The sequence below is a fragment of the Ruditapes philippinarum genome, unplaced genomic scaffold (genome assembly GCF_026571515.1).
Source record: "Ruditapes philippinarum isolate M1 unplaced genomic scaffold, ASM2657151v2 ctg679_1_1_1_1, whole genome shotgun sequence".
NCBI lineage: Eukaryota > Metazoa > Mollusca > Bivalvia > Venerida > Veneridae > Ruditapes > Ruditapes philippinarum.
The window spans coordinates 218,656-233,219 of NW_026857639.1; the positions used below are offsets into that span (position 1 = coordinate 218,656).

The 14,564-nt window shown below is 32.8% G+C and overlaps 1 protein-coding gene across 1 annotated transcript in view; it reads left to right on the top strand.

Annotated features, from left to right (window-relative positions):
- The window catches only part of LOC132750448 (uncharacterized), an 87,554-nt gene that overhangs the window by 34,531 nt on the left and 38,459 nt on the right, over positions 1–14,564 (top strand). Inside the window, exons 58-69 of the mRNA XM_060740437.1 lie at positions 517–739; positions 1,454–1,553; positions 1,686–1,842; positions 2,252–2,478; positions 3,917–4,079; positions 8,057–8,282; positions 8,523–8,742; positions 8,948–9,157; positions 9,314–9,620; positions 11,854–12,065; positions 12,323–12,506; positions 12,904–13,027. Of these exons, the coding sequence (XP_060596420.1) occupies positions 517–739; positions 1,454–1,553; positions 1,686–1,842; positions 2,252–2,478; positions 3,917–4,079; positions 8,057–8,282; positions 8,523–8,742; positions 8,948–9,157; positions 9,314–9,620; positions 11,854–12,065; positions 12,323–12,506; positions 12,904–13,027 (2,353 nt within the window). The remainder of the gene's footprint in view (positions 1–516; positions 740–1,453; positions 1,554–1,685; positions 1,843–2,251; positions 2,479–3,916; positions 4,080–8,056; positions 8,283–8,522; positions 8,743–8,947; positions 9,158–9,313; positions 9,621–11,853; positions 12,066–12,322; positions 12,507–12,903; positions 13,028–14,564) is intronic.

The following is a 14,564-nucleotide window of genomic DNA, read 5'->3' on the forward strand; positions in this document are numbered from 1 at the left end:
GCTCATTTTTACACTTTGAACATTGTCCGGGAAATAACTCTAAAACAACAAGAGATATAAACGAGACATTTTGCAGGTAGATAGATGTATTTGAATAAATATGCAGTGCAAAAGAACCATAACCCGGCCTAAACTTATTTTATAGTTATTACCCTTTGTTTATTTTACACTTTGAACTTTGTCCGGGACATAACTCCGAAACGGCAACAGATATCAACAAGAAACTTAGTAGGTAGATAAATCTTCTTACGCTGAAGTGCAGTGCATAATAACTGTAATTCAACCTTGCCTTATATTGCAGTTATTGCCATTTTTTAATTTTACACCTTGAACTTTGTCCGGGAAATAACTATGAAACTACAAAAGATATCAAATATCAAAAAGAAACTACTTCTCTGTGTCAAAACGCCTATTCGGGTTCGACCGACTTTTGACAATTCTTTAGATAAAAAGTACTTTTTAAAAGGGTGCAGTTAACAAATGAATTGCACATTTTACTTTTTCTATTTCACTTAGACATGAATATTATACATGAGGATATAGCTGAGACAATTTTACTTGACGTTAATGTTTCCTATTCGGTTGAATCAAAGTATAAGGTGATGGCTGATATACGGGTGTGTACAGGTACACGTAATGCGAATGACTGTCAAATGAATTTCCGCATGTCACAAACGTTTCAATGCCAAACCAGTAGAAGAAGACGGCGGCGACGACGACGAAGTACTACAGATTTATCGTAATAACGGTTTTCGTATTTGCTTCCAATAATTGCAATTGATTTCGTTCATACAAAAATATAAGTATTTTCGAATGTTATTTTAATTAAATGACATTATAATGTCATTATATATCACTTTTTACAGAAATATGAATGTCTCATTAAATTAAATTAATTGTAAGAATTGGTTTGTTAGTCAAGTATATGACTTCTTTATTGATAGTTATAACTTTTTTTTCGTAATTGGACTTGTTGTTAATTAAACGTGAAATATGTTTAACTCGTATAGAATGTCTTATAACAAAATATAAATATTTTCTCATTAACTAGTAAGCTTATTAGAAAAATAATAGTTGCACTTGTTTTGTTATACGTTGAAATGTGTCCATAAAAACCTTAACATTTTATATCCGACACAATAGATACGTTTTGACATTGTTAACTTATCTTTACGTATTAAACATGAACATAACTATTGGTATTATTTTACCATAAAACTTTCAAGCAGTCAATCGCTGACAAATACAGAATAACACATTTACAGCAAAATAGTTATGATGTAATATACTAGTTTGAACAAAGTTTTTTGCATCGTTTCTAAGGTTAATGTTTTTAAAACGGTTTCCTAATAATTTGAATATTATATATACGAAATGATGCATTGCAGTTTATTTAAATGAAAAATATTATTATACTTCTTCTATAAGTAATCATTTGCATTTCATATGGAAGGCCAGATATGGATATCAAAGAGCTTGTTATCGAATTGATCAACCAAGGAGAATCTTATACCGAAATACATAAATTCATAGACAATGCTTTACAGTATCAGGTATATAAATTAAATATCGTTATCTGTATATACTTAACTTATATTGTTTATGAGTGTTTTTTTTTTTATTTTCCTACCGTTATTTAAAAATATGATTGCGATTTATGTATTGTTTTGTTCTTTTGTGTTTAGAAAGATTTAAAATCCCAATTTTGGCAATCTGAAGCATTGAGCGATTCCGACTCCAGTACTGGGTATTCAGTAGCTGTTAAAGCATTGGGGGATAACAATCCGCAAATAATAAAACATGGTGGTCCTAGAGGTTCAGTAAATCTACACATAGAAGGTGGTAAGTACATATAATGCGTTTTTGAATTGTTTCCTCCGTTAAAAATAATTTAGTGTAATTATATACATGTACATGTATGTTTTATAACTAAACCGAGAAATCATTTTTTTCTTGAGTACACAGTTTGACCTAACGGATTAAATTATTCGTGGTAAATGTGTTTAAGCTACAAAGTTCATTTTACTGAATGATAGCATTTACATTGTAAGGCATCTTTGATTAAAAAAAACAGTTTCGCAAAATGTAATAAAAAACCTAAGTATGTTATTGTCATAAAAGAAATACTTGTTTGCCATTTGACCTGTGAGTTTAAAGAACTCTTACAAAGATTGCCTGTCGCTCATATAGAATTATATAGGAATGAAATTTACCAAGGTAGGTTAATTTTTAGTGATACTATGTTTTATAGCTGAACAGATCTTTGAAATGACGGGATATGTAAATGACATTGTGCAAAGAGCTGACCAGTTGTTCGTGGTCGGGAAAGGCCTTTCAGAACAAGGAACAAGACTCCTTGCAGCACAACTCGCAAACATGGCTATCGGTGATATTGAAGCACTTCTAGAAAGTAACAACGTTAATCCAACGCAAATAAGAAAAGTTGTTGAGAACTTCATAGATTTAGCTATTGCATTGGTAAAACTTTTAATATTGTTTAACATACTGAAGCATTAATAGACATTTTTTTACAATGAATGCGATATTGCCTAAGATATGGAATTAACATTTCACGCATGCGCAATTTGGGAAAGGGAAAAAGGTGTAATTTCGAATACCAGCAGTAGAATTGAATTAAAACCTCTCTTGTACTTGTGTGTAAATTGGATGTTACTTCCTATAAAATATACTTTGTAAAGGTGTATGAAGGTTGGCTAAGGTCATAAAGCATTTTGAAAAGTATATCATCAAGTATCTTTTAATTAAAACAGCGGGTCTTGAGGATGAAAAAATAATTATATCACCTGTGAATCATATAATATTACATAGTCTGGCACTATACACTTGTTTTATATTGATGATTGCCATGCGTGTTTACAAGTGTCATACAGGTTAGCAAATGGCCAGTTGTTTTAACAGCTATAGTATAATTATACAATTTCGTTCATCCATGGCGTTCTTGTATTATAGTAACTTTGAATGGAATTATCTTGGAATAAAATATGTGAAGTGACCACAATGTAGCCTGCATTTACCAATAATTTTCTTTTTGACTGTGTCAAATAGCCTGATTCAAAAGATTAAGTGTAAAATATTTGGTAAACTGCTAAAACCTACGACATATATTCAAAACAGATATAAACTATATAATGTAAATGCATTAGTATATGACATTAATAGAATAATAATTAACTGGTGGTTAATGTTTCATATTTTTGGTAAACTTTATACTTATTCATGGGCCTAGATTACATGATTTTATAGATATACTTTGTATTTAAAAAAATTAAAGAACAATATAATAGACCTATTTTCTTGATAATAGATAAATTTCGATCGTAAAAACGATTACAGCGCTCAAAATGATTCTCGAGTCCAATGTGGTCTCAAGTGGGAATTCAAAAAGGAATTTTTCCTCCTACCCATATGTTTTATGTCAGAGTTCTTCTGCTGCTTATTTGTAAAAAGATGCTTTTTGATACAATTTGAGACTTCGTATTTTGCTGTCACACCTTTGTTATGAAGATGAACTACACTTTTGTACAAGGCTCTACGCAGATTGCGCATTCGCGAGAAACTATTTCTTACGGTTAGATTTGCATAGCGTCGTGAAAAGGTATATAGTCGATAAAACGCGCAAATTAATATACAATATACTCGAATTTCCTGAAATGGCATGCTTTATGAAAATCATGGACGAATTCAAATACATACATCTATTTAGAGGTGAAATGTGGTGTACTTTTTAAAATTAGATTACAATGCACTGCCATTTAAATTAATTGCATCCATTTAAAAAATATTTAAGAAGCATTGTCCGAAAATGTTATTACTGAAACTAAAAGCATTTTTAATTATTTTTTTGATATTTTTATAATTGTCTCCACAATAATTCAAAATTTTCTTGATTTTCTAGTATTCAGATACAGCAGAAAACCTCTACTCAGGCGATGAAGGCAATCCATTCAGTTCGTTTGAATTTTCACTCCGTGGAGACTATTCACTCCCGAGAAGAAATATTGAATTTTTCGACCCCATATCGTTTGAAATTACATTAGGAATCATAAACCCTATATTCAGTATGTTTTTATCAATTTACTTATATATGCATGCTTCCCTGATATGATACTATTGTAGATGTTTATTTGTCATTATTGTTTTTGTTTATTGAATATGTTATACTTGTTTGTTATGCGTTCTTTCGAACAAAGGGAGATTATGGTTTTGTAAATGTATGTATGTCGGTAAGTCAGTCGGTATGTAACTTCTTAACGTTCATTAACTAGAAAAGAATTTGACTCGCAGTCTCCCATGATGATTACCCTCATTTAGTAAATTACCCGTATTGGTTTTGGGCGAAGATTTGTTAAGGTCCATATCACAGTGACATTGAATGTGAAAACCATTTTCGCTCAATAACTTAAGAACCATTTGAACCTTCATAGGGTTATCACCCTTTTCATTTCATTTGGGCACAAATTCACAGTAGCTTTACATGTGAAAACCATTTTCATTATATAACTAGAGACCCATTTGACCATCAGTATTCAAATTTTATTGGATGATTACCCTGTTTAAGTAGAAGATAATTGTGTTTTAGTGTCATTGCGTTCAGTTCTAAGCCACTGTTATCTTGAATGTGAAAACCTGTTTTGCACAATATTTAAAGCAATACTGCTCAGTATCTTGAAAACCACTTGACCAATAGCTTTCAAACTTCATAGGATCTTACGGTCGGTTAGTGAAAAACGTTTTGTTCTTACAAAGAAATACTTGAAGACACTTACGGTCACTGTTGACTTAACTGTAAAACGACTTTTCCCAACTGACCCATAGCCTTCAACATAGGATGATCACCCTTATTGATTACAAAAGTCATTTAGTTGAATTTCAAGGTCACAGTGACCCTAGCTGTTTATTCTCAACAATTTAAGTATTGACAACAATTTAAATCACTGTTTGTAAGTTATGAATAAAACTCAAGTATAACATTATATCTTTTTTTAACAATTTGTGAATTAATAAGATATAATTGAATTTAAATGTAAAATTAAAATGAATATGAAAACTTTTCATATATTTTGACTTGTACGACTTTACCCCCAGCAGATCTATTCAAAAAGTGTCTTTAGTACGTTTGTTAGAAAATACTTTTAAATAATTGTAATCTTCTACGTGGATTTATACGTTGTCTTGTTTATGCCAATTTAATGACAACTATTGACATGCAAGAATTTTTTCTAAAAATCGTGTGTCGCCTTTTTGTATTATATAGATAAAGTAGCGTGATTTTACATTCTTGCGTGAAACATTGAATTCTTTAATCCTAGCAAGTGTCAAAATGCAAAAAAAAAAAACAATTAACCTTTTTTCTCGTGTATTTGTTTCGAGACTAGCTTTTACAGAAGAAGTGACTGTAAACAATCTCTTCCAAAGAGAATGTTTAATATCGTTACTTATCTATTAACAAGAGCTGCCAGCGTGCTTGGCTATTCTCAGTGCTTGATAGTAAAACAAGAGCCTGGATAATGTAGTAGTTTAAAAAGGGACAGAGTTCAGACAAAATTCGTTTAAGAGTTATGGGCCTTGGGTATTATCTTTTTAAATCATGCTCTCAAATTAGTGTGCAAAGTGGCAACTTATTCCCTTCAGTAGTTTTGGGAATGCAAACAGACATTGACGCCTGGGTGACCCTATTCCGAAAAGTTGACCTAAAAAGTTATTTGGTCGATGTTAATCTAAACAAGCGACATTTTGCTTCCTCAACCAGGACACCATAGAAACGTACGGAAAGATGTAGCAAACTTGATTGCGTAACTCGGGGGTAAAAAACAGTTTTTCAAGGTCACAGACGCTGTATATCTACTTGTCTTCAGGATAAAATAAACCATTAACCTGAGATTCCCTGACCCCCACCCATACACAGAAATCAATATCAATTGGTATTTTTATCATTCATTAAACATACGTTAAAAAATGAAAACAAATGATTTGTTTGTTCGAACAGCTCTAGAATATAAACAAGCTACCATCTAAAATTATACTTGATATAAGTATTACATAAATATGTGTTAAAATTTGAATCGTTTAATGAATTCTAAACTCCCGGCAGTAAATCATACCTTTTTATCTGCAAGCTTTGCCTGCTACATCGTCAAAGCCCTTAACATTAAGTTACGCATGCAAGTAGGGAAACTTACCAAATGTGTGGTCCAAATCATTACCCATATAACATTGATACAATTCATGTTCAGAGTCGGTTTCAACGTTGAACGAGTTTGATCCGACGTAACATTTTTAATAAATATGACTATTAAAGGCAACATTTTAACATGTTTGTAATGAACGAAAGTGATTTCTGTCCGACTGAAGTAAGTGCACGAAAATTCCAGGCAAATGTATTTTGTCTATATCTTACATTTCCTTAACCTTTTACCCCATGAGCATATTGCGAAAAATGGCCGTTTTCATTGAAAAGCCTCCTGTAACAAGTTCAAACTTCTATGAAACTATGAAAAATGCTTCAATACTGATGAAACTTGGCACAAATGTTGACTACACCATAGCCTCTGTAACAACATGCTCAATCGTAAATTTTCTGTTACCATGGCAACGGGGGGACGTCTCAAAATTGCCAAAAATCACTATTTTACATTGTTTTTTTTTTCCCATCACAACTGATTTCAAAGCGCTGCAACTTCTCAATGAATTGAGATAGAGTAAAAGGCTTTTCAGCGTCGGTAACTTGTACCCTAAGATCGACCTGAGGCCATTTTTAGCCTGTCACATGTCCAAAATTTTCTTGGCGATGAGGGGGACTCCGCCCCCCCCCCTTCAAACTGAAGGGGGCACATCCCCCTTCTGGCAACCCCCTGATGTAACATTTGGATGGAGGACGGCGCCGAAAAAGTGGTCACTTTTTTAACAACATTTCTCAAACGAAAACCAGTGTTTGGGGCCTAAATATGGCATTTTTCACTGTTTGAGGCCTGAAAGGGGGGGGGGGCAAAAAGCCGTCGAAACATGCTTATATAAGGGAAAAGGTTAAGTAAATATTTTCTATAGGTTTATATTTTCAACAGGATTACATACGTTCATTTTCAATAAATTTATGTGTTATTACATGTGTTTATTTATGTTTCTGTTCTTTACTCTTATTTATCGTATAAGTCAGATATAATTACTCTATTTTTCTTCAAAAGTGTCTTCTTACAGATGTGGAAAGACCATCACTCTCGTCAATTTGTTGGGTAGCCTAGCAAACGTCTTTTATGTTTACACTTTTGGAGAAAAGCCTGTACTATATCAATTACATACATTGCTGGCATTCACAGTTTAACTGTCAATCATATTTAATGTGATTTATCGATTGTTTTCTTGATTGCATAACAAACTAGCTTCAAAAACATATTAAAATTATACAAAATATAGGTGTGAAAAACCTTTATCACCTTTTTCACAGTTAAGTTTTCACTTATATTTCTTCCTAACCTGTGGGTTCGAATCCCGAGAGGGACTTTGGATTAACTCATGTGAGGAAGCTATACAGCTAGAATACGGGAAGTCGTTGTTTCTACTCAAGTGCCTGTTCGTGCAAAAATATACACCGAAGGGTACCTGGGGCTTTCGTCACCAGTAAACCTAAACTGTGTTGTTGTGACGTAATACCCAAACAAACAGTAGAACAAAACTTATCATTTATTTTGTGTTTCATCAGTTTGCAATTTAGCATGATAAAATGATTGATACGATGTTACTCATGTGTGCTTTTCAATACATTTTTTGATATTACACTAGAAATGACTATGATTGTTAAAATAAATAACTTTTTGTACAATTACTTGTGTACTTTTTTCTATTGAATCATTATATAATCAGTTTTTCAGTGATAACGGTAATACACTTTTACTACTCATTAAAGGTAAGAAGGATTGGGCATATGCGCCATATTGACATTTTTTGTAATTGTTGTTGTTTTCACGTTTTGAAAATCTGGATTTATAAATGTACCGTTAAAGAATGTTTTTGTCAGTTTCAAAATCATTGATATTTAAAGCATTTGGAGCTGGTGGATATTATGGTCTTGACCTGGGCTTGGAGGGTAAACTTATAGCACAAACAGCTGGACTGACTGTCGTTCCTTATGGGGGTTTAATATGTTGGGGAGAACTTTCTGTTGGCTACGTGTTGTTTGTTGGACTACGTTTAGAAGGACGCATTCTTGATCTACGATTTCCTGCACGCGCCGAAATAGGGTTCTCGAAATTTCCATTGGATGTAACGTAAGCATTTACATATTTTTTATTTTCAATACATCATTGGCGAAGAAATTCATTAAGATTTTGTACCCAATATCATTATGAATAAACGCACTAATTGTATATTCATTTGTGTGAAATAACTGTTATAACATCTCAACTAATTAAAGAGATGAAAGATATGATTAACAAAGATATGCCTTTATTCCATATACATTATCAATAATGAAACAAGTATCATAAACATTATTTTATCATTTAAAGATTGCAGATGGACCTAGAGTTGACACCAGTTTCATTGAAGCTGTCAGCAATTGTCACTCTTGACATAGACTTAGCATTTTTCAAATTTAAGAAGGTCCTTTTTAATGCGGATCTATGGCGCTATTCTACACCAACCATCAAAACAAATATGATTGATGTTTCGACAAAAGAGGAAGATGAATCGCCCCCGCAATTCTCAGCTGTTATTGAGAATAAACATGTACGTTAACTTTCTTGAAAACTTTTTTGTTTGAACGCAACTTTAAAAACTTTTAATAATAAATTTAATCAAATTAAAGATTGAGGAACTAGGCAACTTAAAATGCAATGTACAGAATTCGAAACACATTGCATTACTGTATAGATTTTTGACGATTTTACTAAAAATTGAACTGAAAGTGAAAATTTATCTTTTCTGTATGAAGAGCAATCTCAAATCGTTTGGAACAAGAGCTGTGTGTGACATCAGTCAAATAAAAAATCGAGATTACACTGAGCCGGCATTTGAGATATCAGTAGCAGCGGCTGATGACAAGAGTAATCTAAAGTTTTTCCTCGATGTTGGGACATTTCCAGCAGGAAACAACGTAAAGAACAACCTACAACTCGGTGGCCCTTCCTCAGTTTTAGCAACGGTATATTGTATTACTTATTTTTTATTGAATTTCTAAACATAATGTGCTGAAACTTGAATGAATGCTTAAATGACATATAATTTCGTAAACTGTAATTACATTGCATTTTCAAGGAAGTGATCAATCTTTTAATGTATAACAACCTTTGAATTTTAGTCCGTAGACGAATACCCATCAGGATCCCCTTTATATTTCACCGTCTATGCAGAAAATAGTGCTGGTTCAAGAGCAAAAGTTGCATGCATGCTACCTACTTATGACACAACAGAGCCTACTGCTAGAATAACACCTGGATTTTTGTCAACAAGTAACCCAAATGTTATTAAAGCGTCTATATTAGTACACGATGACACAGAATTAACAAAAGCGTTCATCGGTGTTGGGTATGGCAAAGGCATTTACGGAGATCAACTGATATCATGGACAGTGCGGGATTTAAATGAAAGAACGCCTCTATCATCAAGTAAGTATTCTGTTTTAAATTAAGTTTTTACGTATTTAGTTAAGCAAGTAACTAAACAAAACAACTAAAAACACTTTTATAACAACACTAATCATCGTTAATATTTTAAGAAAGTTAATGTATTGTTGAAAAATAGATGTTGTGCATGATTTTTATTGCAGGTACTACTGCTTTGTTCTCATTATAACGCACTTTTGGATCCTGAAAATCAATATAAAAATCCAAAATCCTATATAACTTTAAACACAACTTTATTTTAAGCACGATGGATGATGAATGATCAATAACAGTACATTTATAATAACATATGCAAATTATAAAATAATTGCATAAGAAGGTATTTAATTAAAGCTTATATTGTAATATTGATGGTATGCATTGAAAATATTGCAGACTAGGTTTGATTGAGCTTGTTCGCGGACTGTTCTTAAATTGCAAGTTACCGTATACGCCCGTAAGCAGTATTCAACATTTAACATAAAATGGTAAAGTTATGAAATTTGAAACGTTCGCAGATGTGTTTATATGGCGGGTATCATAGAACCTATAATATGACACGTTCAAGCTATTCCATGAAAGCAGCGTAAAATCCTCAAGGAAAAAAATGCGTGTGCCTTAAACGAGAAGTTAATGGGCAGAATTAAATAAAATTGATTTTTGAAAGGTGGTTAGCGGTTGTGAAGTCTGAATATCACAGATAAACTTTCAAAAAGTAAATTTAAAAGTGGGCAAATATCCTTATGTTGATTCAATTACTGCAAAATCATCATTATTATTCGTGGGGCACGAATTTTCGTGGTTTTCGTGAGTAGGTCCACGAATTTAAGATACGACGAATTGTCATCCCACCAAAAACTTAACCAAGTCTGTATCCTATATATTACAAACATGTGTCAGGGTCTTTTCCGGGCGGTTATTATGCCATGTAGGTGTACATATAATCAGGTTAGTGACAGATTATATTTATAAATAGTTTGTTTTCAATATTTAGGAAAAGTCGATTTTTCAATTTTCTGTCACGAATCTCCATCGCATATACACACCACAGGGACTACTTGATCGTTATAGGTTACTTGTTTGATTCGCCTAAGTCGAGTAAATATTAGAATCCAGGTCATTAATTGGCACCGATAAAAATTGCCAGTTTGCACCAATTAATTGCCCGTCTTATTGACTTATTAAAAAAGTTTTTTTTTTTTTTTTTTTTTTTTCTTTTCTTGTTGTTGTTTTTTTTAATACTTATATAGATAAGAACTATATCATCAGATGAATAATGTGCTTATTAAATCTTTATTGATTGATTCCCCCAATATTAACATCTTTATCTATAAATGTTACTGAATCTTCATTCTATTTTGAATTAAAACACAATTCATCAGCTGATAAAGTACTATCGGAAGTTTGTTTATAATATTGTATCTGTTTATATAGTATATCCCCATGTTGTATTACCATATACCCTGGGAATGAAATAAAGAGATATGATGGAGATGAGTTTTGAAAATGTGAGTAAAGTACACAAAACAATAAAACAAATCTCGATCGCTACAATAAATGACTGTTTCATTCTTTTGTAGCATATAAACAAGTTTGTAAATGATATAGTTTACATGAATTTTAATCTGTATTTGTGTGACTGCTAATCCGTAAACATCAAAGATACCGCCGACTTTGTTTTCTACACCGCTACATACTCGTGACATTACTCGGTAAACTTTTATTTGAGTTACGCCCAGAGGCAATGATTAAATTTAATGACCAGCGTTGCGTGATACGTAAAGATATGTACACTGGGTTAGAAAAAATATCCCTGTTTGTTTTACAAGAAAATAAATATCCACGAATTTAAGATCTAACAAAAATGCCTGTTTTGATAAAACCACGAAATTTCATGCCCATGAATACAAGTGATTTCACAGTATTAAAGTTAGGAAAACTAGAACAACCAAACTTTTAAAAAAGCAAAATAGAAATAACTACCACAAACACAACAATAATGTCGTATTGAACGATCTTCAAAGAAGTTTAGAAATTTGTCTCTGATTAAATGTACGGAGCGACTTGCTACGGCCTCCACACTACACAAACAACGCTAATGTGACGATAAAATAGAGTGAAAAAAGATGCACAAATGTAATAAGATGCACTGAAATTATTTGTTCACATCATTTTTGTGTACCCCTTTAGATTTGTTATAATACTTGGCAGACGTGCATATATGTTCTATATTCAGGTAGCGACCCCTTAGCGCAATTTTCTGATCTAGAAGATGGCAAATTTGTGTCCACGCCATTTATAAAACAAACAGAAGTACATACAGCTACTGCATGTGCACAACTGTGTTTGAATCATGACCACTGTACAAGTTTTAATTATGATTATGGTCCCGGTGCAATATGTGAGCTTCTCCGATCGATTCGCCATTATGATGATGTTTTAGCCCAGGTACATTTTAATAATAAGAAATAATGTCGTTTATGATACACTTTGCATCTCTATCAGTAATTTGATCTGCTGTATATGCTCTGCTTTAAATATTTATACAATACACTTTTAATTATATTGGTTTGACCTATAAAAGAGCTTAAAAATAACCACAAAGTAGCATTTTGTATTATGTTTGACAATGTAATGTAACGAATTTACGTACACGACGTTTTAAGTTGTATTTTAATAAAAATCGTTACTTGCTCGTTTTCCAGACCGGTTTGTTTTGTCATTTCGAGAGATTATCTACGGGACATTCGATTGAGGTCAATCATAAGAACCTAAATTTGCAGCATAACAGATTACATTTTGTTAATATAGATCTAACAAACGACCTAGGCTACAGATCTATCGTTCCAAGCTTTGGAATATTGACTGATTATACCTGTCCAGAGCCTGGTAAGAGTTTCAATTCATTTTCATTGACAAATCTCTTTGAAGAAAAGAAATATAAATCAAATGAAAAATATGCTGACAGTTTCAGTGTTACCTTACTCCTTTAGGCAAATTACGCAACGAGATATTTTGATTTTTTAAATTGTTTTGTCCGGGTCTTATGTCGTTTTGTTTTGATTTTCGCTCTCGTTTTAATTAATACTTACTATTGCAAATGGTTCATGTAATATTGTTTTGAATAAATTTAGACCGTTGTTTCAAGTATTTATGATTAAATTTACATGCACATAATGCTACTTTTAGATATCTATAATTATGGATTCGAACATGCCAAAATTGGCATTTTGTCAAAAAGTATCATATGTGATATTGTTTTTTTAGTCCTGAACAATCATTTCAGGTCCGATTGTTAACTCATATAAGGATTATCTAAAGACAGACGATTGTATAATTTTAATTCCCCCTGATCGTCCAGATCTCAAACGATTCTGCACGGGAATACATTCCAAAAGGCGAAATCATAGGTATATTGTTATTGTCATTTTTTTGCCTCAGAAGGGCGGTATATTAAAATTGCACCGTCCGTCTGTCTGTCTGTATATCTGTCCGTCCGTCTGTACTTGGCATAACTTAACTTGGCATAAATGTCTGCCACATCAAGACGATGTGTCGCGTCTAATTACTAGGCCCCTACCTCAAAGTTCAAGGTCACACTAGCTTTTTTTTTTAAGTTTCACATAATCGCAATTAGAGTTAATAGCTGCACACATTCGTGTCCGGACTGTAACTTTGTTATGCATTGAGGGATTTTAGAATGAATAGGCATATATGTCTACCACATCAAGACGATGTGTTGCGTCCTACCACAAAGGTCAAGGTCACACTTACATTTTGAAGTTTCACATTATCACAATTAAAGTTGATAGGTTCACACATGTGTGTCCGGACTGTAACTTTATCATGCATGGAGGGATTTTAAAATAACTAGGCATAAAGGTCTACCACATCAAGATGATGTGTCGCGTCCAAGAATCCCTACCTGTAACGTCAAGGTCACACTAGTACTTTGAAGTTTCACTTCATCACAGTAAGAGTATATAGGTTCACACATTTGTGTCCGGACTGTAACTTTGTTATGCATCGAAGAAATTAGAATAACTTGGCATAAATGTCTATCACATCAAGTCAATGTCTTGCGTTCCAGATATACCTACCTTAAAGGTTACGGTCACGCTACCATCTGAAGTTCACTTTATCACAATTGGAGTTTATAGGTATACACATTCGTACCCGGACTGTAACTTTGTCATGCATGGAAGGATTTTTAAATAACTAAGAATAAAAGTCTACCACATCAAGACGGTGTTGCGTCTAATAACCATATCCCTACCTCTAAGGCCAAGATCACACTTATAGTTTTAAGGTACTCATTTTCTCGAGAGATTTTGAAGATGCACATTCATGTCCGACCGGTAACTTTGTCATGCATAGAAGGATTATTAAATGATTTGGCACAGCAAGACGATGTTTCGATTGCTAAGGTACATGTCCGTTTGTCGGTCCGTTCGTCCCCACTTACATAACAATCATGTCCAGACTATAACTTTGTCATGCATCGGGGGATTTTGAAATTACTTGGCACAAATGTCTTCCAAATCAAGATGATATATTGTTTGTAAGACCCATGTTCCTACCTCCAAGATCAATGTCACTCTAATACTTTGAAAGTGCTCATAAAAAGAAATTGAAGGTACACATTATTGTCTAAACTGTAACATTGTCACGCATTGATTTTAAAATAACTTCCACACTAAGATGATGTGTCGCATCCAAGACCCCTGTCCCAAGGTGTTAAGTTTGCTGTAAATAGATCTTCATTTCACAAGAACAATATTAAGCAAGTCATTCTCTTTTCTTTTCATAATATCTGCATGCTTAAGAAACCTTTTCTTTCGCATTCGTCATTGCGTGACAGCTCTTGTTCTTGTTCATTTTCATAATTATAGTATCATTACTTTAAAATGTTGTTTTAAATCAAACTATTTAAGCGACTCCAAACAT